Below are 27,999 nucleotides of genomic sequence, written 5' to 3' on the forward strand. Positions count from 1 at the left end.
GGTTGCTATGAGTCGGAATTGACTCGACAGCAATGGGTTTACACTATCTTTGTATATAGGAAAATGGGAGCCAGGCTTGGGGTCAGGCAGTGGCATCTGGAAGACCAGGGCCCGCCTCCTATTGGAAGGGCTGAGCACTGTAGGAATCACTACAATAGCCTGGTTTGCACTCAGCACTCCATCAATATTTGTGAAACGGGATGCAAGATTTTCCTGACACGTGGCCCTAATCCTCCTTTCCTTCTTTCTCCTTCTGCCCTCAGGTCTTTTTTCTGGAGTCTTGGGAGGCAGGTGATGGGCAGGACTGCCTCTGGCCCCCATCATGAAGCCTGAGCCTGCTTCCGCCCTGCCCTGGGCCCCGCTCCTCCTAAGCTTTCAACTCCTGGCTGCTGCCCTCCCTACAGCCCCCCGCTGCTAGGGGATAGAACTTCAGAACTGGTCCTTGGCCTGTTTCTGCCTTTCACCTGGCTCACCTCACTGCACCCTCTGCCTCCATCACGGCACCCCCAGCCCCAGGCCTCTGCCCGGCCTCCCTGGCTGGGGCGTGTGGGGGCCCATCAGGAGGATCGCATTGGTGAAGGCTTCCTCCCACCACCGTGCACCTTCTCCTTGAATCAAGGCCTCCAGATCCACATGGATAGCTGAGATCTTTTCTTGGAGAAGACAGTTTCCTCCTCACTCCAGTCCCTCACCTTCCCTACCTGATTTTCCTCTTTTCTGCTGCCTTGTGTTTTTCTCTGCCCCTTCCTATTGTTGCTGAATTTCTAGCTCACGTACTTTCCTTCTTCCTCCCCATCTCAGTATCTGTGTGTATGCCTCCTTCCTCTGTGTTCTCTCTGCATCCCCACTCTGACTCACCTTCCTCTCTCCCTTCCATTGCCAAAGGGGCAACGCCCTGAGGGCTCTTCCCTGGCCTGTCTGCTCTCAGGGCTCTGTCGTAGCAGCCACCATGACCTTCACCTTCCATTCAGTTTTCTTCACCTTGAAGGTGAGCATCCTGCTGGGGTCCCTGCTGGGGCTCTGCCTGGGCCTTGAGTTCATGGGTCTCCCCAACCAGTGGGCTCGCTACCTCCGCTGGGATGCCAGCACACGTAGTGACCTGAGCTTCCAATTCAAGACCAATGTCTCCACGGGGCTGCTCTTGTACCTGGATGATGGTGGAGTCTGTGACTTCCTCTGCCTGTCCCTCGTTGATGGCCGCGTCCAGCTTCGCTTCAGCATGGACTGTGCCGAGACGGCTGTGTTGTCTAATAAACAGGTGAACGACAGCAGTTGGCACTTCCTCATGGTGAGCCGCGACCGCCTGCGCACTGTACTGGTGCTTGATGGTGAGGGCCAGTCTGGGGAGCTGCAGCCCCAGCGTCCCTATATGGATGTGGTCAGTGACTTGTTCATTGGTGGAGTCCCGGCTGATATACGACCTTCTGCTCTGACCCTTGATGGAGTACAGGCTGTGCCTGGCTTCAAGGGATTTATCCTGGATCTCAAGTATGGCAACTCAGAGCCTCGCCTTCTGGGGAGCCAGGGCGTCCAGTTGGATGCCGAGGGACCCTGCAGTGAGCGTCCGTGTGAAAATGGTGGGATCTGCTTTCTCTTGGATGGCCACCCCACCTGTGACTGTTCGACCACTGGCTATAGTGGCAAGCTCTGCTCAGAAGGTAAGACCCTCTTCACTATTCCTCTCTTGCCAGAGGCCAACCCAGTGGGCTGGGTGAGGTCAGAGACCCCTAAAAGAAAAAAAACCAGCTCTATCATTAAAGTGTTTCCTTAGCTGCATGTTAGATAGTTGGCCCCCTTTCGCTGAAGAGGTAGTAGAAATCTTTCACTGGCTTTCATGGAAAATCCATGAGGTCTTAGCAGAAAGACAACCCTGGTTACTTAACCATAGGCTCTGTACTTAAATCTTGGCCTGTACTCAAAGAGCTAGGTGGAGTAGACTGTAGAGTTTGTGCCCCAGCTCAGCTCTATCTGCTGCACAAGTTGAAGCTAAGACTGGTTTTAGCAGGATCAGCACAGGGCAAGAAATTATATAGGAATTGGCAAAGTAGTCATCTCTGTCCCTCCTGACCCCTTGAGACTTGGATACCTGGGAGTGACTGGGAAACTCTCCCTCACTCCCAGCATAAGGAATGCCTGTGCAAAGAAGAATGAGGGTGGATGGATTGCCAGGTCACACTTGGCCCTAGTGTAAGCCAGGGCTTTGAACAGGTGTAAACTGGTTCAATCATGGCCGATGAAGTGAAACCAGAACAGATCAGAATTTTTAAATATGTGGCTGATCTGGAACCATAACTGGAATGGGAAAAATTACAGGTCGAAGACCTGGAATGGGAGACTCAGAAGAGGTGTAGTGAGCCCTTTCAGGAGCCTGATGCGTAAGATTGGGTTATTGCCAGGACTGAGGAGAGTGACACACATTTAAAGCAGCGTGGTTAGGCACCGTCTTTGAGCGGGGCTCCACCGTTTCCAGCTCTGCACAAAATCCGACTGGCAAGAGATTTGGTTACTACGCAATGCATATGCTGCTCTTGTTTTCTAAGAGGTAGATGAAGTTCTAGCAGGGCTTCGACCTGTAATTTTTCCTATTCTGGTTGTGGTTCCGGTTCACCCAAATTTTACAGATTTGGATCTATTCCATTGTCACTTCCTTGGCCACGATTGAATTGAGATGAACTGGTTCGAAACCTTGGTGTAAGCCCAGCCTTTCAGGTGTGCTCCTCTTCCCACTATTGTCTGAGAAGTACCCAGAGGGTGGATGAGGCATCCGGGAGTGGGTCTTCCTGCTTCCTTGTTTTGGAATTTTTCATAGGAGGTCCTTCTTTAGTAGGTTCTCCACCTACTGAGAACAGTGCTGAAAGGCACAGAGGCTTACAGGCACCATGTCCAGCCAAACCCCCAAGTATGCTGGCAATACTCAGCACAGCCTGAAGAAACTCTCAGGTTCAACTACAACTTCCCAGAGAGTGGGGGAAGGGAGCCTTGTGCACATGGGCATTTGCTGTCCTCAGCTTGCTCACCAAGTTCTGATTGCTTGGGATTAAATCTGAGAGAAGTGGCCCAGATCCAGTAATCTGACAAATACTTAAAATCCAAAAAGCGTTGAAGTGACTGTTGAAAGGCTGGGATGACCAAGAGGCAAAGAAGTTATATTTCCACCTATTCTTTTAAAAACTAAGCCTTGGGTCCTTCTGGGGATTTTTTTTGTGTGTGTGTGTGTTGCCATTTCATGCTCATCTCTTTATGGAGATGGTGGGATGGCACAGGGAAGAAAGTGGTTCTCAACCTTGTCTGCACATTAGGATCACCTGGCCACACCCCAGACCAATCAAATCAGAATCTCTGCGGGTGGGACACAAGTACTGGTATATTTTTAAGGCTTCCCAGATGATTCCAATGGGCAGCCAAGGTTGAGAACCGAGTGGTACTGGGGGCGAAGAAGGTCAGGTGGGTGGGGCCAGAAACCCACCCAGCGGAGGGTCTCATTACTGACTCCCAGGATCTCTTCGTTTAGGTGAGATCCTACTACTTCAGCATTAGTGATTAATGATGGTGTCTGCAGGTGCTCCTTAAATTGTCCTAGAGTAGCCCAACCTCTAAAGCAGGTTGTGGTTGATATGTACTTTAGCCACCAGTAGCTATTTAAAAAAATTTTTTTTTTTTTTGTAATTAAAACAAAGTTTATTTCACAGGTGACATGTGCTGGAGACCAAGACACACTGGAGACTTTTTTGGGGGGGCCTTGTTCTTGTCCTCATTGTAGGCAGTCTATGGGGTATTGAAGGCGCTCTCCCCAGGTCTCAACTTCTTTCGTCTTGTGGATTGGGCAACATAGCTCCCTTCCTGTGTGGGGTGGGGAGATACCAGATGTACATACCATCCTTTCCTGGCTAGTGATTCCCTCCTGGACCCATTGGAAAAAGAGGCAGAGAAGAATAGTAGAGGTAACCCCAACCCAAAAAGCCACTTTGGGAATGTGGTTATTGAAGTACTTCTCACATACAGGTCCCTACTGGAGCTGACTGCTGTTCCGAAGCTTCTTGGCTTTGGAGAAAGTTCTGCCTGAAGATGCTGACGTGATCACTTGTTTTCTCCTTCGCCCAGAGGATCTGCTCTGCTCTCAGAACTTGCACTGAAAGCTGGCGTTCTTCCTTTCTAGGGACCAGGGCGTTTGCAAGTGTGTGGTTAACTTGATTACCCCTGATTGCATTTTTTGTTTTTAAAAAGAATTCATTTCCTCTGGGCAGGTTTGGATCATCACTTTCTGCAGGAAGACTCTCTGTGCTGTGTATGTATACGATTTGTCTTTTCTCTGTTTCGTTTGTGTGTGTTTTTCCCTAGTCTCCAGTGGAATGTCTTTGAAGCAGATTGTATGCAATCGATTTTTAATAGCTAAATGCAATCTGTATATTTTAATAATAGTTCTTTCTAAAAGGTTCCAACTGTCTTGTGGCTGTGGATTGATACCTCTTTCTATAAATGCAAGCACACGGCATAACTATTTATCCTCCTGAGACACAGTAAGTCAACTCTGTAGTCACGGTAGTACTTGGCTATCTTGGAAGTGAAGCCAGGCAGGGCAAAGGTTGAGGCGACAGCGAATTTTGGGGGGAGGTAACAGAATTTACTGTTGATAACTTGGAGCCTGTTGATCCTAGTAATTGTCTCCAAGTCTAATCAATCACAAAAATGCAACATGGACTATTAGAAAATATCCACTCTCTCCGTACATAGTTAATTTTTAGACAGCAAGCAGGAAAAACTCACCTGTAAAAAGTTAAGGGGAAAAAAAAAATCACAGCAGCTGAGAAGTGAAGTGTCAAGCAGATCTGCATAGAACAGGATAAATAGCCTAAACCAACACCTGCCCATTCTCCTACAGATGATATGGTGAAGAAGGAAGTAAGGATACATCCATTCCCTCTCCCCACCTTTAGATGGCTTATGTCACAGAGCTGAAGCTGGGGGGCTTATTCCCAGCCATTGGTTCTGTGTCCCAGGTACCTGATTGTCCGATGTGCAGAGTGGGCCCTACCATTGGTCGTGAGAGGGCTTGCATCGAGTGTGAAAGATCCCTTTTGCACTTGATGCTTCAGCAGTTCAAAGAGCAGGAAGAGCAGGGAGGGCTCCTGCAGCTTTCGATGAATGTGTTGGAGCCTGTGGGAGGCGCCCTCTGCAGTACATCGGCTTCTAGCTGGCCTGCAGTGTTGCCGTTTGCTTAGCCTGACTGGTTCTCCTGCACGCCTTGATGGCCTCAAAACATCTCCATGCTGCACCCCAGGAAGATGAACAGATAGGCCCATCTCTTTTATGAGCTTTGGACTATTTCGATAACCCGTTGGGTATCTTCTCTAGGCAAGACCAAATAAGACACTGGAGATAGTTGCTGTAGGAGAGTTGGGCCTGGCGGTAAGAGGTAATGGACATATGTGTCTTCGGTTGGTGAAGGGCTATTGGCTTTTTACTTCTAGGTGTTAATGTTTTTAAATAGAATGTTTTGGTGCTCAACTTCAGACTTGTTCATGTTGACATTAAATCTTGACTTTTCAGTAATGATCTTGGAGGACAGAAGAAGTGCAGATAATTCAAAATGACTTAAAAATGATGCATATGTGGAGCTAGGGCCATGCGTAGTCACTTGCTATTTGTTTAGCTCAGTCTGTCCTGCCATGGGCAGCCTTGAAGCTCAGTGGCTAATGAAGAAGTATCCCAAACTCCCTCTAGAGAGCAGACCCCTCGTGGAGATTGAAATAAATAGACTTGATTGTTTATTTTTAAAACATTCTTAGTTATGAATGTGCATGTAGTGGATTTCTCAACAACCTTATGGTCATGAAGAATTGATTCACTGCCAGTGTGTATACGTTTCAGTACCATCTTCCCTGAAGATTTTCTTTAATGTGAAGTCAGCCTGTTGCAGTTGGGGTGGGGCCAGGGAAAGATGGAGAAGGTGTCACAAGTTGATCTAAACTCCCAGATCTCGTTTCATATGCCTACCCATGTCATGTTATTTGTGTGCCCACATTTTTAGGTTAATTCAGTGAAGAGGCATGAAGTCCTGTTCTGCTGGCAAAGAAAAAGTTGGTTTATTTGTATGTGTTATCTTTTCCTGCTGACTTGGGCAGGTGCCCGGACGAGAAGCTTCTATCTCAGTTTCAGCTATTAGGTTTTCAGGTGTTGGGACCCTATTGTGAAGTGTGGGCAGTGGAGGGTATTGGTGACAGGGACCAGAGCCTTATTACAAAGACACTACGGTGTGGTACAACCACTGATGTCCTATCCTCCATCCCTCCTGGTGTCCAAAGCTGACATCCTACTCAGGTTGGTTTGATTGATGGCCAAGACCTGTGTGTGGCCTTGGGATGCCTTCTTGAAAGTGAATTCCAATTACTTTTCTTTTTATTGAGCACTGTGTGACTCATCCCTGTCTCTCAAAACCAGAACAAGGATAGACTGGTGTACCAAGAGGAGTGCTCTCTTCCTGCCTTCTCTTCTGCTGACCATAGACCAAAGTCCAAAGACAGTGGATCTCCATGTATTGGAGGCCGACTTGATGGCAGCTACCACCACCACCAATGACAGTGGATGCTGCAGCAAAGGTCCGTGATTGCCCCAGCTGGATCCTCCTGTGTTGGGCACTCCTGTGATAACACAGTCCCCTCCCCTCTTCCTCCCAATGCACACGCTGCTGGAATTGTCACATGGCATTGTTACTAATCTGTCAGCCCTGAAAGGCTTTGGGAAGGGGATTGGCAAGCGGGGTGGTGAATAATCAGAGGGCAAAGGAACAACTCCTTTCAGCATCCCCCTCCCTGGGGTGGAGAAGGTAGCCCAGAAGCAAGGCCTTAAAATGTGCACAAAGGAGGGACTGCTGCTTCTACAACTTGGTTCCCCACCAAGCATTCAGGCTTTGGATGGGACCAGCCCAGTGAGCTAGCAGGGGCTGTGTTGCTAAATGGAGCCTGAATAGGGGTCTGATTGCTCCTCTTTCCTCCTCTCCTCCTGATTACCAAGTGAGATTTCCTGGGTATGTTGTATGCTAAATGGCGGAGCAGCCGCCTGCCACTTGCTCCAATTATCCCCCTTTTAACTGTCTAGGGAAAAGCAATTTTTTTACCCCCCGCCCCCATCCCCATAGCATTTTAGCCTCCTTTAAAGAAATAATACGCGGCTTCCTCGTCCTGCTTTGATGCAGTGGGGTGAGATCAGCCCTCTCCCCTTGCAAGAGAGCCTGCTCACCAGCTGCTGAGCTTTGCCTCCTTGCGGAGGGGCTGGGAGGTGGGTCCAAATTCACCAGGGTTGAGGGTCGGTCATGCAGGCGCTTTGCCAGGAGCACATGAGCTTACATTTGCATTTGGTAATAAGATACCACAGACCCAGCTCTGGGGGCTAATTATTTTTAAGGCCTCTATCTCTCTTCGCAGGCTCCCCCGGAAAGATTGTATCCAGTTTCTGGGCAGTTGCCAGTCAGCTGGGCTCTCTCCCACATTCATGGCACAGAGAGGTGGGGTTCACTTGAGGGATGGTACTAACATGACCTCCCCTGACTCCTAGGCCCCTGCAGTTGCCGACCATGAAGTACGGGTCCACATCAGTGAAGCCTCGACGGTGGAACTGGAGAGAGGCTTTGGGGCAGGGCTCCGAGGCTCGGGTGCCCTTCCTTGGATGGTTATTATTGTTCCTGTTACAAATACCATGAAGTGCTCCACATCCCAGGTGTTTTATACGCATTGTTCTCCTCTAATCCTCACAGCTCCTCACAGCAGTCCTATGAACTTGACATCATTAACCAGTCCCATTTTACAGATGGGGAAACTGAGGAGCAGAGAAATTTGGAACTTGAACAAGATGTAGTGTAGTGATTAAGAGCGTGGCTGCTGGAGTGAAAAAGGTCTGGACTTGAACTTGGAGCTAGCTCACTTACAAGTTGTATGTTTTCAGAGAAGGTTTTTGAAGATTCAGTGTCCTCACCAATCATCATCATAATCACCATAGCAGCTAACAATCTTAGAGCATTTACTGTATGCCTGGGCCATTTTAACTGCTTTGCATGTGTTAGCTTTTGTGATCATCACAACTGCTCTATGACACACTATCACTATTCTCATTTTGTAGAAAAGGGAACTGAAGGACAGAGAGGTTAAATAACTGGTCCAAGAGCACAAAGCTAATAAGAGGCAAAGTTGGAATATGTATCTAGATAGCCTGGCTCTAGAGCCAGACTCTTAACCACTATGCTATCCTGCCTCTCAGTCAGTAGAGATAACAGGAAATCACATGGGGTTGTTGAAAGCCTTAAGTGAGATACAGCCTATAAAGTTATCAGCATAGTTCCTGGGAAAGAGCAAGTACTGACTCTGGGCTAGTGGTTTTCCAGAGCGAAGTGTGTAAGGATGAAGTGGGCACTATTTTTGTTTCACAGAAGATTTGAAGCTCCCCTTTGGACTACCAGACCTCCACCATTGTCCTTTATTCCGGTTTGAAAGGTGGCAGAGATATAAGGAGGGGAATAATAGGGGGATGTGGAATCTGCTTTCACTGCCATTTTGCCTCTACCCAAGAGCATGGGGTTGCTGGCAATGGTTGTATACGTTGGACCATATTGGAAGCTCTCTGTCTGAAAACATGGTGATCTGGCCCCCATAGCATCTCCCCAAGGCAGAAAGGGCAAGCCTTACCATGCCCAGCTCTTATGTGAGGAGACCCAGGCCCCGAGGTATCGTTGAACTTGTGTAGGTAGAGGGCGTGAGGGCACACTTGGTTGCTGTCTGTTTGAGCAAGTGTCTCTGGAATCTGAGAGCCCAGATCCCCAACGTGGCATTATACCTCTGGTCTTAGGCTCTCTTCATTAACACAAATGGCCTGTGTCACTATCATGAAATGGAGCATTGCCTCCCTGGATTCGGATGATAAGGAAAATTTCAAACTCCTAGTGCAAGAGGTTATCTCAGCTTGGCCCATCCCAGGAGCCTTGCTCCTTTCAGTCCTGACTAGAGTGCCATCATTGCCATCACACACAGAGAGAGAGGGAGGGAGGATGAGAGAGAAAGAGAGGATAAGAGAGAAGGGGTGTATGTGAGAGTGAGAGAGAAGATGAGGAAGAGAGGAGGTGAGAGAGAAAATGAGAGTGAGGGAGTGAGTGTTAGAATGAATGTAAATCAATATGAGGCACTCAGTTCCCAACCTCAGAACCCTGGTTTTGAGTGAAGTGAAAGGACTGGGGAGCAGACCATGGCCTGAGGCAGCTGGAGCACAGCCATCCCACACTGAGCACGGCTGGACAGGATGGCCTCTTCAAACTCACCTTTGGTTTCCCAGGAACCAGGAGATGCCTAGCATCCCGCCCAGGGCTGCAGTAAAAATGGACTTTCTGGACTGCTCTGTCAGACTCCCTGTTGCTTTCCTCCTGCCTTCTCTTCTCAGCTTTTCTTCACAGGTGACATATCCAAACTCCCTTTCTCTGTGTTTGTTCTTCTCTTTTCCTTTGTGTGTGTGTGTGGTATTATCACAGAGGCGGACACACTATGGAACTAAATCTTCATATATCCTTGCTTGCATGGGCCCCTTCCACAAGGCACCAGACCTAATTTTGTATTTGTGATTTGCTTTGTTTTTTTTTAAGGACCCTGATGTCTAAAAGCTTCTGGCCCCACTGCTGGGAATCCGCCTCTGTTATGAAGACTTGTTGCTGTCAGTGACAGCAATGTTGCCCTGGGTGTATGTGTTGTAATTCCCCTCCCACCAGTGACCCTTCATCACAGACATTTTTGCTTCCCTTCACAACCAGCAGGGAAGGGATGGTTGTGGATAGGGAGTGTAGGAGGATGATGGGTATATAGGGCTGTTATTGGCAAAGGCGTGGTGGGAAAAGGAGATATTTAGGATATCCATGAGCCTGAGTGGCACAAGTGGTTTTCACTTGGCTGCTAACTAAAGGTTGGTGGTTTGAACTCACCCAGTGCCTTTGCAGAAGAAAGGCCTGGAGATCTGCTTCTGTAAAGGTTACAGCCCCCCCCCAAAAAAAAAGTTAATACAAAAATGTGCTCAAGGGATTTTTAACTTTTAAAGAAAAGTTACTCTTGTTTCTCAAACATTCAATAGAAATAAAATGCCTAAGTTTACATAGGAGCCCTGGTGGCTCAACAGTTAAGCTTTCAGCTGCTAACCAAAATGTCAGCAGTTTGAATCCACTAGCCACTTCTTGGAAACCCTATGGAGCAGTTCTGCTCTGTCCTATAGGGTCGCTGTAAGTTGGAATCAACTAGATGGCAAAGGGTTTTTTTCTAAGTTTACATAAAGCTAGGCAATAGTCATACATGTTCTCTATAGCTATTGTATTTTAATAGTGATACATTAAAACTTCGGTTTCTGTAAAATAGGTTTATAGAAGGAACGATTTTCAGTATGTCATTAGGAGAAAAAAGCCAATCCAAAAGAACAAAAATAAATTTCAGAATAAATTTGAAATGTTAGACTCTAAAAAAATTTCTCTTTTTAATAAAAAAAATTACATTCAAGAAAACTTTATGGAACAGTTCTGTGACACATGAGGTCACCATGAGTCGGGCTACTGGACGGCAGCTAACAGCAAGCTAACCAGTGGGTAATCAGGGGAAGCATTTGGAAACATTTGCAGTACGTTTAGAAGAACGAGGTGGTATTTAAACAGAGGGAGAACCCCAGTGATCCTGCTGAGGTTTTTGCAGCTGAGGTTGGGCTGTTTGGCTTGCAGTGGCTCACTGGGGGACCGTGTTACAGGCAACAGGCCGTGGCTAGCAGAGGCGAAGGACAGAGTGTGGCTCTGCAGGCCTGTCTCTGTGATCTGTTTGGGAACTGACAGTGCTAGTGGGTTGTCATTACTGCTGTTGTTCTCCAGGAATTGATGTCTTTGGGTGACCTATTTAAAAGCAATATGTGGCCCCCTTTAAATGTGTCATCGTCTATATCCACTCTCAAACCCTGACTGCTGTCCAAAGTGTTCCTAAATAATGTATTTCCCAAATAGTTTTTTTTTTTTAGACACAGGGAGCAGTTCTAGCAGCTTTTAAAAATAAATTGACCTCATAGTCATCCAACCAGACCGTCCTGTTCCACTCTGTGTTGAAGCTCACTTTACGTCTAGTCCTAGAAATTATGAATGCTTTGTGCTCTTTAGGGGATAAGTGCTGTAGTGTGCATGAGTATGGTGCAAATGGTTAATGTGCTTGGTTGCTAACTGAGAGGTTGGAGGTTCAAGTCCACCCAGAGGTACCTTGGAAGAAAGCCCTGGCAATCCACTTCTGAAAAATCAGCCATTAAAAAAAACCACTATGGAGCACAGTACTATTCTGAGACACACTGGGTCACCACGAGTTGGAGTCAACTCAATGACGACTGGTTTATGTCAGAATATGCAAGAGGGTGAGGGTGAAAGATAGGCAAGGACATACACTGTAGGTAACTGTTCAAGTTTTCTAGCTGTGAAAGGCATTTAGAACTGTTGTAGTTTTGTAGAGGCTCTTATTTAAGTATTATATCTTTGTATCTAAGAAAATGACTCTCGGGGTTTTCCTTCAGGTTTCTTGATGTGATTCAATTTATTTGATCCTCCCCTGATATTTTTGCCTGTCACCTGCAGGCTTGAGTCTCCTGCAGTTGTTCAGTTTGCTGGTGTGACATCCTCGAAGGACAGAGTCTCAGCAGCCCTGTGTTGCGGGCACGGTTGGGCCTGGGGTCTCCGTTCCAGTTGGCGGTGCATTTTCCAGCGCTATCCAATAACCTCTTCTCCAGATATGATTGGAAATGTGTTGTCTGCAGTCCCTGGAAAATCGAAAAAGTACAGTGAGAGTGTACACAGCTTATTTACTTAATAAAGTGTTTTAAAATAAAAAAGAGTGCCATGCTTGTGAGGAGGAAAGAGCTGGAAAACAAAAATGAAATCACTTGTTTGTGGCCTAAACAGTGGGAGATGGCTGGTGGAGCTGGAAGGTCGCCAGACACTCAGGTTTTTTTTTTTTTCTTCTTCCTCCTTCTCTTTGGCTTCTTTTCTTTCCAGAATGGGCTCTCTCTCTTGCTTGGTTAGACTGGAAGCCTAAGGAGATGGGGAAGAGTGGGCATGGAGGGTGTTGACCCTCTGACCTATGGAATTCCTGTAAGACTAACATTGTTGTATGTTGTATGTCGTGGAGTCAGTTTCAACTCAGAGCAACCCGGTGTGACAGAGCAGAACCGCCCCGTAGGATTTCCAAGGCCATAATGTTTACAGAAGCAGACCGCCATATCTTTCTCTTGCAGAGTGGCTAGTGGGTTCAAACTGTTGACCTTTCAGTTAGCAGCTGAGCACTTAAACATTGTACCACCAGGGCTCTTCAAGACTAACATTCTACAGTTTATTGGCTCACTCTAGGTCGGGAAAGGTAAGGCTAGCATTCAGTTTGAGTCGATGTGCTGTGAGCTCCTGTTTAGTTTTAGGGAGACACACTGATATTTTGGGGGACTCTGGTCCCTCAGAGGAAATTGCTTGGGAGGGATGGTGCACAGATCCCATGACTCTATGATGTTATGGCTTTGTGCTGTGTAATGCACTGGAAACCAAGCTACATTGCAAAGAATCATGAGTAATAAGTTTGGAGGGGACTTTCAAGGTCATTGAGTCTTACTACTCATTCTCCATCCTCTTCTGCACTATATAAGACATCCCCTCCCCCCACAACACACACACATAGAAGTACCCTAGTCAGCTGCAACAAGAGGGGACTCAGGATTTTCAAGACAGACTAACTGATCTCTGATCCACGCTGAGTGTTAGGGAGTTCTTCCTTACATCAGGCCAAAGTTGGCTTCCCAATCACTTCCTCATTGGTCCTAATTCTATTTAAAGCAATCTGACCTTTTCAATGGGCCATGTGGGTTGGGGGCGGGTGGGAGGAGGAATTGGATGGGTCACACAATTTCTGGATGATGCTTTGCAGGAACTAACTCTCATGTCAAGGTAAAAATTCATAAGGAATCCTCTAATATGGCACTAGCAATAACACACCACTGAGTTGTTTGGTGTTAACTGCTTGTGATGCATCTTAAACAATGTGGGAGGGCTTTACGTGGGCAGAGACTCTGATGTAAGCAGGTGATTCATGCTCCAGTCATTTTGCTTCTGGAGAGCTTGCCCTCTGAATGATTCATGGTCAGCCACATCTCTGGCTCTATTGTTTGTGCCTTATTTCATCCCCCAAGTTGTCCCATCTTTCTCTGTTCCTAGCTAGGTTTTTAGCATCTCTGAATTTCCAAGGAGCCCCCTGGAAATCCCAGATTGCTCAGCAATGAGATGAGAGAGAAGTTCTAGAATGCTGTGGAACAAAGGGAAATGGAATTGGGTGGTACTTGCTTGACAAGCCTGTTCCTGATAACCAGGGTCAGACACCCCAACAGGGATCAAGATTTTGCTAAAAAGCCTGGCAGGATGTTAAAAAAAAAAAAAATAAGGGCATGAGATGGACTAGCTGCATCTGGAAACTGTTCTTGGAAGCGTATGTCCTACTTGAAAATGCTTCTCACTCTGCCAGGTTGCCCTGGGTATCCTGTGTTTTTGGCACTGTTGGGTAGAAGTCTCCCAGAGAGAGGGATTAGGCAGGGCTGGAAGATGTTTTTCCGCCATTGGCATAGCCTCTGGAAATCTGCCAAACAAATTCCCACCTGCACCCTAAAGTGCGTAGTGCTAGTCTTGGGTCTTGGCCACCATAGCATTGACAATCCTGTCACTGACACAGCCGTGAAGACAAGGGAACTCTTCCCGTAATTCTGTAGCTTAAATTATTTTTATTATTATTATTTTTTTGCTTTTAAGAGCAAAGTCCACAGACAGACATCATTCTGAGCCCAAGCACTGACTTGTACGCAGCCACTAACTTCTCATCTGCAGCCTTCTTGCCCAGCCTGGGTCTGTGGCCTACACGTATGTGCCAGGAAATAGACATGGCCATCCCACACAGTAATGTGGCAATGGACACATGGGCAGAGGGAGGTTGAGTTTGAGTCGCTGTGCAGACTTTACTGTTGGCTCACCCTGATGTTGAGTTTTCAGCCTCGTATTAATGCAGATGGAGGTTATTTCCCCTCCTCTCCCTGCGTAGAATGTGTAACCAGTGGTTACGTTTTAATGTGTCTCTTGGCTCCCTTTGGCTTTCACATCCTTAATGCAAGTTGCGGTTGCTCAGTTGGGTTTCTTGATTCCTGTTGCAGGAATGTGCGTGAGGAGGGCTTTCTCTGGCAGCCTTAAGACATGAAACCAGAGGGGGACTCTGTTTTCCTTTGTTAATTAAGGTATACACAAGCTGACACGCTAGATGTCGTGTCTCCGGTGTCTGAGAAAAAGTAGGTGTCAATAAATGTTTGTACCCTTAATAAAACACACTGAATAGGGGTGCATCCATGGATGGTATGTGTATATATATGTGTGTATATATATGTCTTATTCATGTGTATGTGTATATGTGCTCACTAACGTGTGGTGATGCAGTTTCGGGAATATAACCGCAATGTCTGGTGAATAAATTAAACAGTGAGGTCAAAGATGACTTTAGCCATAGTAACATAGACTATGGTGCATCCTAGAAATACCTTCTCTCTTTGACTGGAAAAGTGGAGTGTTTACCGTGGGACAGTTTTCTTTGAATCTGTGTCTTGAGTACGTATAAATACCACTTCGTTTGATCTAGCTAAGGACAGACTAGAAAGATTTTTTTGTTTGTTGACGAGCCAGTGGTTTCCTGTGATATTATCAGCAGCAGCCATCCTGGGACCATGTAAATGCTTGTGGAATGGCTGTTTTGAGGCAGGCATGTTGTTGTCACTGGAGATGGAGAGGCCCCATTAACTCATGGGGATTCCCTGGAGAAGACAAGGCTCTCTGGGGACAGGATAATTGCCCTCGAATATTGGAAGTTGCCGTGCAGAGGAAGGAGTAGATACCCAGGCGGGAGAATTGAAGGAATCAAAGCTACTGAGAAGGAATTATTCAGAGCTAGAGCTGTTTTTTAGAGCTGTTAGACCATGGAACACAGGGCTTCGTCAAGCCCTCTCACTGTGCTCATGTGATACCTGTCAGGAGTGTGTGTGTGTGCGTGCCTGTGTACGTTCCTTCAATCCAAAGATTCTCTGGTTCTGGGGATCTTGGCAGAAAAGTCTACCCTCATGTTTGCTTGTATACACCCTCTGCCTTTCTGGGTGGTGGCAGGGATAGTTCTTTAGATCAGTGGCCTCCAAGATTGGGTGCATGCAATACCATTGTTTGGGGCTTCAGGGAGAAAACAATAAAAGGCATTATATATTAAATTATAAATATAAATGATTTATAAATCAATACACTTCTATTGGGAGAACACAACAAAATTATTTTTTCTGATGGGAAGTTCTTTCAGAAAGGTTCGGAAGCCACTGATCAACACTCAAGTCTACATTTATCTCTCTTTAATTGGTTGAAGTTACTCCTGGCTTCCTTTAACAATTCCTCACCACAGGGATTGCGGTTTCCAAGTGGAGGCTGATGACTAGAGTGTTCCTGATGCCAGGGTTTGTGTGTTGGGCTCCTGTGCTCTGTCTTCAGCCCTGTGTGTGGTGGTCTTGGTTTACCTGGCTGGATGGTTCTAGCCATGTACTTTAGTCACACCTCTCCCCTTCAAAGGTCTCACTCTTTTGAGAATTACACATACCATCCCAAAGCTTCTTTCAGCATAAAAATAATGACATAAACATTGGCTGGGGCAAATTGGGAATGTGTAAGAGAACAAAGTCTTTTAAGACTCTCAAGACTTTGCGGAGTAGCCCTTTATGTGTAATCATCTATTTGTTGGAATAGGCCATCTGTTTATTAGAATAAATTCATTCATATACTCACCTGACATTCACTTAGTGCCTATTATGTTCCAGTGTGGCCCCTGTCCTTGAGGAGCTTGTAGTCTAGTTGGGAAACCTGTCAAACAAATAGTTGCAACACCTGTTAGAATTGTTCTCATACAGGTAGAATGTTTGTACAGTGTTCCATCCTGCTGAGTGTGTATGTGTGTGCGTGTACTTGGGGTGGGGGTCAGGTTTTGGAGAAGACTTCTCAGGGGAAATGTTTGAGCTTACCTTGGAAGCTTCAGCTGGTAGACCAGAAGGAAAGGGCATTCAGGGAAGATGGAAAGAAGCAGCTATGAAACAGTGGGATGCCATTTGCGGTAGTTTGCAGTAATGTGCTTGGATCAAAGGATTGAGACCAGGGCTTCGAACAAGTTCTAAATGGTTCAGTCATGGCTAATGGAAGCAAGGGCAGTGTATGTGTTGCATAGCAACTAAATCTCTTGTGGGCTTTCAGCCCAAGTAGGAAACAAGCAATGGAGTCCCACTTGAAGATGGCGACTGACTGAGCTGCTTTGAATGTGTGTCACTCTCCATAGTCCTGCCAGTAATCCAATCTCCTGCATCAGGAAACTTTCAGGAGCCTGATATGGGAGATTGGATTATTGGCAGGACTGTAGAGAGTGATACACATTCAAAGCATCACTTTTGGCTGCCATCTTTGAGTGGTGCTCCATTGCCTGTTTCCTACTTGGCCCAAAAGCCCACAAGCAAGAGATTTGGTTGCTGTGCAACGTGTATGCTGCCCTTGTTTCCATGGGCCATGACTGAACCATCTAGAACTGATTCGAAGCCCTGATTGAGACCAATGGGAGAGTGATGAGGGGAGTTTGGCAGGTTGGGTCTTAATGACCTTATAAGGAGTTAAGTTTGGATATTCTTTTTTTTTCTTTTCCCCACAATCTGAAGTCATCAGAAGTTTTTCAGTTAAAGAGTAACAGGGTTGGATTTGAATGTTAGAAAGATGGCTCCAGGGGTAGTTCGCCTGATAGATTTGTGACTAGGAGACTTAAAGCAGGGAGGGCAAGGAGAGGCTGTTGTGTGGTTTTGGTGAGAAAAGAATCTGTACTCCAAAAGTAGTGATGAAGAAGGGCCAGCTGCAGAAATGTTGAGGAGGGGGACTTAACAATTGGAAAGGGAGTGCTGGTTAGTAATTTTGTACTCAAGCCACTTGCTCTACCACATACTAGCTGTGCAAACTGGGCAAAGGACTTAACTTCCCTGTGTTTCAGTTTCACCATCTGTGAAATGGGAATAATGATAGGGCTCGCCATTAAGAATTGTTATGAGCTTTAAATGAAATAGTGTAAGGAGAATGCTTAGAACCCTGCTTGGCATATAATAAGCGTTTAGTGAATGTTAGCCATTATTTTTGATTATCAATTATTATTATTCTGCTTTGTTGCATGGGGTTGTTATGAGTTGGAATCGACGCAACAACACATACAACAACTTTATTATTGCAAAAGGGGAGGAGCTTCAATGACATGCTGTTCTGTTGCATGTCTGGTAAGGTCAATAACTAGAACAGGGAAGCCCGTGGGAGGAGCAGGTGTGAGGCAATGTCGAGAGGGGTAATAATAAGCTTCATTTTGCCATATGACACATGAAGAGCCTTTAGGACCCCTGGAGGGAGATGTACAGAGATAAGTGGATGCAATGGTTGGCCTTGGGAGAAGATAGACCTGGGCACAGATATCCAGGTGGTGGTTGTTGTAGCAAGTGGAGGAAGCCTTGGACATGGATGAGATTGTCCAGGAAAGGAGTGTAATTGAGAGGAGAAGGTGGCTGAACCCAGAACCTTAGGGAACATTAATATTTAGGAGGTTCCCGGTAATCCAGTGCCATCGAGTCGATTCCGACTCATAGCGGCCCTACAGGACAGAGTAGAACCGCCCCACAGAGTTTCCAAGGAGCGCCTGGCAGATTCGAACTGCCGACCCTTTGGTTAGCAGCCATAGCACTTAACCACTACGCCACCAGGGTTTCCCTTTTAGGAGGTTAGTGGAGGAAAAGGAATCCATGAGAAACTAAAGCAGATGACCAGAGCTGTAGAGGAAACTAGGACCAAAGGAAGATTCCTTAAAATTCTTCACTGTCAACAAATAAAAAGAGTATGCCTTTCAAGGTCCTGGAAGCTCCATAGACACATCAAAACTCCCTGAGGGGCCAAATTATTGGGCTGAGGGCCATGGGGACCATGGTCTCAGGGAACATCTAGCTGAGTTGATGCAACATAGTCTATAAAGAAACTACTTTAATGAATAATGTCTGGGGTCTTAAAAGCCTGCGAGCAGCCATTTAATATACTCCACTGGTCTCACCCTTTCGGGAGCAAGGGGGAATGAAGAAAACTAAAGACACAAGGGAAAGATTAGTCCAAAGGACTAATGGACCACAATTACTATGGCCCCTACCACACGGAGTCCAGTACAACTAGATGGTGCCCAGCTACCACCACTGACTGCTCTGACAGGGATCACAATAGAGGGTTCCAGACAGAGCCGTAGAAAAATGTAGAACAAAATTCTAACTCACAAAAAAAGAGTTACTGGCCTGACAGAGACTGGAGAAACGCAGAGACTATGGCCCCGGGCACCCTTTTAGCTCAGTAATGAAGTCACTCCTAAGGTTTACCCTTCAGCTGAAGATTAGACTCGATGGCAGTGGGTTTTTTTTTTTTTTTTTTTATAGGACAAAATGAGACTAAAGGAGCACAACAGCCTAGGGGCAAGGATGAGAAGGCAGGAGGGGACAGGAGAGCTGGTAATAAGAAAGCCATGGTTGACATGTCGTGGGGTTGTTAACCAGTGTCATAAAACAATATGTGTGCTGTTTAATGAGAAGCTAGTTTGTTCTGTAAACCCTCATCTAAAGTATAATTTTAAAAAATTGAACCCTTAAAAAAAAAAAAAGAGTGCCTTCTTAACCTGGCTGAAGTTAGAGCATGCATTTGAATGCAATAAAACAATATTAAAAAAATTACAAAATATAAGTTGTTAAAACTAGTCACACTGGTTGCCTTCTACCTTCAGTTTATTGAGCTATATTCACTTGAGAAGACCTCTACAGATAGGAAATTCTCATACATAGTTGAGAAACCTGAGAGTTATGGATGTTTTGCTCATGACGAAGTCCCTGGCTTTTAGAGGGTCAGGATCCCATGAGAATCAAGGACTCAAAGATCTGAAGAAACGAATCCAGAGAAATGAAGTAACTTGCCCAAGATCACACAGCAAGGAGGTATTCTGGTTCGTACCTTGCCTTGTGCTGTTTTGAGACTGTCGAGTTAAACATGAAATGCCTTAGCTGAGTTTTTCTTGGGTCTCAGTCACTGAACTCTCTAGGGTACCAGCACTGAAATTTGGCTCTAAGCCATGCACCTTCTCCTGGGGTTGGAGGGAGAGATTTCTCTAACTCAGGTCTCTGCGGGCTGAAAGAGTAGGATCTCCTACCTTAGAGATGCTGGAAGCCCCTGGCTCAGCCAGCAATGTAAATGCTTGTAATTAATTAACTTGTGGTTCCTCCTATCTTTGCTCAGGGCTGGGGTGCTTGGAAAGGGAGCAAAAGACTTTCTTAAGGAAATCAAGGCACTGCTGTGATTGCCTGCTCGCTGTCTTCCTCCTGTCTCCTCGGGGGTGGTGGGGGAGGGGGCTGTGTGTCTGTGCTCTGAATGCCTGCTGTGTAGCACAGTTTTCCAGGAATTTCAGGACACGGGAATTTTCTCCCAGCTGTGTTGTGTGCTGCTGTTCAGCAATCTGAAGTTGCTTATCCAGCGTAAGTCAGAATGGGGAGCCTTGGGAGCAGGGGAACGCCTTCCAGCATTTTTCTAAGCAGAAGAAATTGAGGTGTTAGGAGCCCAGCTGGTGTGGGATGGGAACCAAAAAATGGAACCTACGTGAGCATGCATGCTCACATGAAATCTCTTACTGAACCCTGGTGACTTATTCACAAGGTGTGTCTTTCTATCTCCTACAACAGCAATTTGTACTCATTGCAGGCCCATTGTGTGTCAGGAGAGACACTGGGGGTAGAGCAGTGAACAAGACAGGCACACTTTCCTGCTGCCCTGTTAACCCAGACATCCTAAAGTGAGGAGCCCTGGTGGCCCAGTGGTTAAGAGCTAAAGGTTGGCAGTTTGAATTCACCAGCAGCTCCTTGGAAATCCTATGGGTCAGTTCTACTCTATCCTGTAGGGTCGCTATGAGTTGTAATTGACTCAGTGGCAACGGGTTTGGGTTTTTTTTTTTATATTATTGATTCTAAAGTGACGAAGCCTTTGAAAGGAGAAGCACAGAGTAACGGCGGTCTCTGTGGATTCAGGGGTCCCTCTTCATGCTGGGCAGAGCAAAGCTGTGGCAAAGTTTAGGGGTGTAATACACTGGAAGAAGTCACAAGAGGTCCAAGGATTTTTCTGGACTCTCAGTTCTCTGACCTGCCCAAGTCTGCTGGCTGAGGATAATGAGTGAAGCCGATGGATTTAATCTAAATTTAACTTAGCGTCCAGCTCTGTTCGTGCTACTGAGTAGACTGTAACAATGCCATTTAAATTTCATGGAAATCTCATTATTTATTCATCACCTGCTTATTTTGATTGACTCAACTTAATAATGATGATGACGAGCCAATTCACATGAAGCACCTACTGTGTGCTAGGGACTGGGCTAAGTGCTTCCAGACATGACATCATTTATTCTCCCAGCAGGGGGCTTCTAGTGCTTTCCAGTTGTTTGCAGATAAGGAAACTGAGGTTGAAGACAAAAAGCAAATGATCTGCCTAAGAAAGGAGCCCAGGGAGGAGTTTGAGCTCTTCCCCACCTCTCTTTGCTGCCTCTTCAATCTGACATCCAATGATGGCTCCTGTGATGCTTAATGACCAGTCCAGTTTTCTGCTGGCGCAACACTGGTTTCTCTAGCATACAGGGATGCTGCCCTTTGGCTCTTTACTGACCTGGCTTCTGACCTCCCTCTCCTATGCATAACTGGTGTTGCTCTGCTTTGATCCTGATCTAGGCACATGTTCTGCCAAGGGAAAGTTACCAGCTGGCCTGGATCCTCCACTTTTTTTCCTTAATATATTATTCCATTCTATGGGTCATAATTGAAATGGCTCTGGAACCATAGACTGCTTGGGTTGGAATCCTGTTATTTCTTAATCTGTTTTAACGCATGAATTTCAAATAATTTGTTTGGTGGTCTGTCATTAACATAGTTTCAGTATCCAGGAGGCCTCTTTGTCAAGCTTTAGTGGAATTATTTTGCTTGTATTAAATCGTAAATTAAACATTCAAATTACATACCCCAGTAATTTTACTACCGCCTACCCCTCTTGAGCATCATAATCCAGTCTCCCCCTTCCATGAAACTGTGACGTAGAGAGGCAAGGTGACTTAAAGAAGGGCACCCAGCTAGCAAGTGACTAGGAACCTGAAACTAGAATCTGTTGTTCTAACTCCCAGTCTAGTATCCGTTCCACTACATCAAGTTGAATAAAAGAGACATGGCTAAGGAGAATTGATTGATTCAAAAGAGTATTGATTGCCAAACACAATTAGTGGTGATGAAAACCACTATGGTGTCTGTCTTCATGGTGCTTACCAATTAGTGAAAACCATATATATGGAAAACATAAACCAGTACATTGGTAATTATCATTGTAATGAATGCAATAGGTGAAAAGAACAGGGTGCTGTAAGAAAGACGAATAGGGTGAGGGAGATCTAATGAGAAAAAAGGTGGTCAGGGAGGCCACTCCAAAGAGGCGACATCTGAAGATGAGAGGGAACCAGGGAGAAAGCAACGGAGGAGGGCTGCATGTGTTCATTTTCACTTGCTTGGCTTGAGGATAAGCCTGATTAGTCCAATATACTTACAGGCAGGAGCTGTGTCTTTTACTACTATGTATTTCCTTGGAATATGGTGGATGGGAAAGATGGATGGGTGGGTGGGTGGATGGATGGATGGATGGATGGATGGATGGATGGATGGATGGATGGATGGATGGATGGATGGATGATGGATGGATGGATGATGGATGGATGGATGATGGATGGATGGATGATGGATGGATTAATGAAGGACTATCTAGGGAGGGGGACAGAGAGAAGCCATCAGTGTAATAGGGTGAGGGCAGCTGCTCTTGTCTGGTGAGTAGGCATACTTATGGACATCTCCCTCTGATTTCAGAATCCTGGAAGTGAGGATTTGGGGGTAGAATCGCTCTGTAAGGGGGAAGCTTTCTTGTGGAGGAGGTGAAGATGAAGGATTGCTGGGACAAAGTAAGACTCAGTGAGTGTATTTGCCACCAGCCTGAAGAAACGCTTTCCTCAAATAACCACAGAGCGTGACTCCCACCCACAGCCCCGAGATCTTTTCCAAATAGCTGCCCTTTCTTCCTATTGCCTGCATTCTTAGTCCTGCCCCCGACTCCTCCCCACTTGCCACCGTGTGTGTTCTTGGTAAGTGAAGAGGAATAGGGGGTTGCCCTGATCAATCCACACCCTTCAAGCTGTTGTTATCAGTGGCAGTTATATTCGGGAACATCTAAAGAATTTTCAGCTTGGAAATTCTTGGGTAGAATCTGAGCTGGGGATGCAGCCTGTATAGAAATGGCCTATATTTCCCAGGTTTAAGTTAACATTTATTCAGCACTTATCATGGAAACCCTGGTGGCATAGTGGTTGAGTTACGACTGCTAACCAAAAGGTCAGCAATTTAAATCTACCAGCTGCTTCTTGGAAACCCTATGGGGCAGCTCTACTCTGTTCTCCAGGGTCACTGTGAGTCGGAATTGACTCAACGGCAACAGGTTTGGTTTTTTTGATATCATGTGTCAGGCATAGTGAATTGCTTTACCTTTTATCCCCATTTTTCGGATGAGAGGAAACAGCATGGAGAGTTTTCCCAACCTGACCTCAACCTAGTAGTAAAACAGACACACAAAGAGCCTCACCATTCTTCAGGAAAACAAGTAAACATAATGTAGTAAGCTTTTTGCAAAGTCACATTCATTTTCTTTTTTTTTTTTCCCTGAATTCTTAAAATTATGCCCATTTAGTTTTCGTATGTTAAATACCTTTTCTTTTTAGGAAAATACGATAATATAAAGTGTCAGGTATTTTTGTTTTTGTTCTTTCTTGGCAAAATACAAATGTAGTTACCCAGTATTAGCTTCCGAAATTATTTTAAATTGCTTTGAATGTATTACAGGTTCATAAAATCTGTTAGTCTGAGAACCATTTTTGCAGATGATAGCCGGAATAAAATATTTGTATAATTTCGTTCACTTTTTATTCTGATCTTTTATCAGAAAAATGTACAACTAAAGGGGACCTCTAAGATCGTATCATTTACCACCCTGATTTTTATCGAACATTTATCAAGTTTGACCCTGAGACGCTTTAACTCCACGTTGGCATAATCAGAATTATATCAACACTGAAACGTTTTTATCAAGGAAATACATTCTAGGTGCAAGGAATGTGGGGCTCATATAATTCCTTAATCCGTTTTCTCTTCATCAGAGTTAAACCACTTCTTAGTTTTCCAATTCATTTTCATTTTACTGAATTATTTTTAACAAGATCAGTTTTGCCCCCTGTGTATTCTACAACGAAGATTTGATTCATCGATCAATTTTTTTTGGATGTTTGTGTGCACCCATCAGATTTCACCTGTGTGACTTCTACCATTGTGAATGTTCTTCTGTGGTCATTATTTCTACCACATCCAATTTTCTCACATCCTATTTGCAGCCCTAAATTTTGTCAAGAACGCTTGATTTTCCCTTCAATTTTTTCATCAATAACAAAGTTTACCATGTGCATTTTTAGCTGCTGTCAGTTCTATTTTGTGTTGCTCTTTTTCTGACAAGTCTAATTTTTTCCAGGTCAATTTGTACAGTTCGAAGAACCACATCTTCTTCCTGCAACTAAAGCCACTTCCTTTTCTGGGAGTTTTTCAGTGGATCTAAAACGTACTTGAAGGGTCAAAATGCATTATTTTCAGAGAACAGTGACCCCAAAGGGTTAAACAACTTACCTAAGGTCATACATAAGGTTAATGGCTGAGCTCTGTTGGATCATTGTAGAATGTACAGTTCCTCTAGTTCATTTAAGGGCAGAGGAAGATAGTAAGAGGAAGATAGTGCGGTAAGATGGGGGCAGTGGTAGATAGTTCAGTGGTAGAATTCTAGCCTTTCGTGCAAGGGATCCGGATTCGATTCCTAGTCAATGCAACTTAAATGCAGCCAGCACCCATCTTTCATGGGGGCTTACATGTTGCTATGATGCTGAGTGGAAATACTGGTGGTGTAGTGGTTAAGACTTACGGCTGCTAACCAAAAGGTCAGCAGTTGGAATCCACAGGGCTCCTTAGAAATTCTATGAGGGCAGTTCTACTCTGTCTTGTAGGGTTGCTATGAGTCGGAATCGACTCAATGGCAAAGGGTTTGGGTTTTTGGTTTTGGTGTGATGCTGAACAGGTTTCAGGAAATCTTCCAGACTAAGACAGATTAGGAAGAAAGGCCTGGTGATCTACTTCTGCTGACTTGACAACAGCTAACAACAACAACAGTGGGAGTAAGAATGTAAAATAGGCAAGATCTTGATGGCGTGTCTTCCTCCTCCTACCCTCTACCTCTCAGCCCCTCTTCTGAGCCTAATGGCCCACACCACTTCCTTAAAAACGCAGTGGTGGCCTTGGTTGGAAGTCTTTCTGCTTCCCGGCTAGGCTCGCCTTAAGCTATATGTGCAGTGGGGTAGCATGGTTTGCAAACAAGCAGGACCAAAAAGGAAAAATCCTCTCTTGTGGAAAATTAGGTCAGTGGCAGAGTTGGGGAGGGGAGGAAACCCAGGCCCTGCTCTCCCATCCTTCAGTCCACCCCCTTGCCTAAAGCAATCAGGGCAGAAGCCAATGGTGCTACTGGGAACTGACATCTGGGGGTGTGTGTTGGGGGTGGCGGGGGGACTGTGCAAGTGTTCTCGTGTGGATGCATGTGGACATGAAAGTGTCTGTGTTCCAGCCACTTGGGACTCCTCCCTCTCTCAATGTATTTGTCGGGATTACTCTAAGGGGGATATTAGTGTTGTCTAATAACAGCTTCAGATTTATCAAGGGATTTGTTTAATTAATTCCAAAGGAAAGTACAGCACATAGATTAGAGCTCAGCCTGTATGGTGGGTCTAAGCCACCCATCACTGCCCTTTTTAGTTCACGTTGGGAGGCTCTTCTCTTTTTATTGTCCTGATGGTTGAAGGCTCTAGCCTTTCGGACCCCACCCTCGGGTGGTTGAAACCATTTTCCACAGCTGAGACACCTGAGTTCTGAGTGTGCAGTTAAATGCTTAAGTTCACACTGTCTTTTCTCAATGAAAGCTTCTGAGATTTGGCTGCTTAGTGCCTGGATTCTTCCCCCAGACCCCTGTCAGTGGGAAAAGCAAAGAACTGGGACGCAGGTAACCTCGAGTCTGATTTCATCTCCAACATCATCCAGCTGGGTGGACTTGTGAATTCCTCTGTCTTGGGTCTGTGTTTCCTTCTCTGTGTCTCAAAGTAGCCCATACAACTTCATGGCCGTGATCACACTTATAAATAATTAACTATCTGGTTATTTGTTGCCCCTCTCCCCAGCTTATTTTATAGACTTCAAGAGTGTAAGACCTGTGTCTGTCTTGCTCACCTGTCATCACCCCAGTGCCTAGCACTGTCCTTGGGACATGGATATGTTCAATGAACATACGTCAAAGGAATGAATCTGTAAAATGAAGGGGATGGGCTGACTTGACATCCTAGAACTCTTCTATTTCTGAAATTCTCGCTTTTCCTCTCCCCCATTCTCTCTGAAGCAAACACATAAACACTCCCTCCACTTTGTATTTTCTTTTTATTCCATTTAATTACAGTACCATAGAAGTTACAAGATAAAAATGATGATTAATAATAATTATAACACAAAAAGTATATCATTGGTAGTCTGTGGGCTTCCCTAAATGTGAGGTTCATTTTAAGGGCTCCTACTCTGTTCATTCGATTGCTGTGGTTCCTGGTAGTGGGCCTTCTTGCCTGGCTTTCTGAGCTCCCTGCGAATCCTGTTGAGCTCTTCAGAACAGGACTGGCACTAACTAGTAGGCTACATGCATGGTTCTCTGGCTCAAAAGGGACTTTCTTAGGTCCAGAGCAGATAATATACTAGTGTCACATTGTAACATCCCCCTACCTCATGAGGGGAAAAAAATTCAATCTTGCCCATTTTCTGAAAATGAGGAAGTGGGGTGCATAAGGAAAGCAGAGAAGCTGAAAGGGGCTTCTTAGTGAAAGAGCCTCCTACTAGGTTCCTCAGGTCATCAGAAGCTCCTTCCTTCAGGGCAAGGGCCTTCAGGAGGCATTTGTTTGAAAACACCCAGCTCAGGTGAGCCAGCACTCCTTCTCAACCCCCACTCCTCCTCAAGCCCATGGCAGATACTGCTAATCAATCATGACCCCTTTTTCTTTCCAAGTCCAGATGGAGCCTCAGACTTTTTTCTTAACACAGCGCTCTAGGCAGCCACCAATCAAAGACTGAGGAACTCATGTGTGCTGAGCATGGTGCCAGGCAGGTCCTTAGGCATTTTATGTGCATTTGCCTCTTTTGATTCTCTTGACAATTTTGAAGTAGATACAGTGATCTCCGTTTTACAGGTGAATCTCAGAGAAACTTACCCAAGGTCACATTATGAATAGCAAAGCTGATGTTTAAGCTCAAAGCTATTGTCTTCCTGGTGGATTACATGCCTCCCGAGAGTCCAGTCCTCAAGGGGGTCCATCTGATCACCAGCCAATTGCAGTAAAATGTTCTTGCAAAAGATTCCTCTCCACTTAATTGTTGCTGTCCATTCTCTGGGGACCATTTTAAGGTTTCTCCAGTAAAAGCCTTTGAAGCATTCTCCATCAACCCTGAATCCCCCACTAGTGCTAAGTGTGAGAGTGGATGGTCATACATAGCCATCCTGTTAGGTTTATGCCCTCTCTCAGTTGATTAGATTTACTATTACTGCGTCCAGTGCAGTCTTTTTGAGTCTCCAGTGCCTAAGTCGGTGTCTGACATGTAGTAAGTGGGCAATAAATGTTAGCTATTTTGTATTGAACCAAACACAAGGGCTCGCTGTGGGGACAAAAGAAGAGTGAGGATAATTAAAGGCTTATGATAAATTGAAAGCCAGCTGTTCTGAGAATCTCAGACCCAGCCTTTCTGAAACTGTAGTCTGTGAGATGTTACTAGGTGTTCTATGGGAGGAAAAGTCGCCAATAGTCCAAAAACATTTGAGAAATAACATACTGTATCCTCTCTTGGACATCACAGTGCACCTTAGCATAGATGAGGCTTTCTGAAGTCTTGATTAGCTTTGTTTAACTTGATTAAACAAAGAGACTCTTGATTAGCTTTGTTTAACTTAGTGTTTTCTGAATTTATTGGACCACAGGAGTTTTTTTTTTTCCCCCTCAAGAAACTTCTGTTCCCATCTTGGTGAATGTTGTATTTTCATGAAATTCAGTTTTGGAGATGTTGCCCCAACTTCTCATCCTTTCTATGAAATGTGGATCAGGAGATCTTGCCTAGCATGTTTTGGCTATGATAATACGCATCATGTACACTGTAATGTATTTAAGGACCAGCAGTTCTTCCCATCAGTGTTCCACTGGACTAGTCAAGCCCACACCAGCTCCCTGAAATTTGCCCCGTGCCTCAAAGGGTGATCTATTTGGGTGGTTAGACTGGTAAGGGAAGGATGGTACTATGGAAAGGAACAGGGCTTCAGGTGCAGGTAAATCTGAGTTCAAACCATGGCTCACTGCTTATGAGTGAAGTGGACTTGGGGATGGTAATTCCCTGAGCCTCAGTTTTCTTGTCTGTTAAGTGGGGATAATAGTACCTAGGCCAGTGGGGGTGATGGTTACGGTTAAACTAGGTCATATATAGACAATGCTGCTGCTCTACCTGACATATAGGAGGCCTTCTGCAAATGGAAGGGGTCATAATGGATAATAATCCTGAACTTGTCATCTGGGTCATTTAAAAAAAAATGTCTTTATGTTATCATTGTGAATAGGGACCCTGCTTAGTTCTCTTTGACACCAAGATCTATCATAGTGG

General features: G+C 45.3%; 1 protein-coding gene across 4 annotated transcripts in view; it reads left to right on the forward strand.

The window, feature by feature from the left end:
* The first annotated feature begins 949 nt into the window (after nucleotides 1–949).
* Nucleotides 950–27,999, forward strand: part of NRXN3 (neurexin 3) — a 1,785,202-nt gene continuing 1,758,152 nt past the window's right edge. For all 4 annotated transcript variants that reach the window (XM_023546430.2, XM_064292808.1, XM_023546429.2 and 1 more), the window contains exon 1: nucleotides 950–1,658. In XM_023546430.2, coding sequence (XP_023402198.1) covers nucleotides 950–1,658 — 709 coding nt within the window. The remainder of the gene's footprint in view (nucleotides 1,659–27,999) is intronic.

This window comes from Loxodonta africana, chromosome 10 (assembly GCF_030014295.1).
Source record: "Loxodonta africana isolate mLoxAfr1 chromosome 10, mLoxAfr1.hap2, whole genome shotgun sequence".
Lineage (NCBI taxonomy): Eukaryota > Metazoa > Chordata > Mammalia > Proboscidea > Elephantidae > Loxodonta > Loxodonta africana.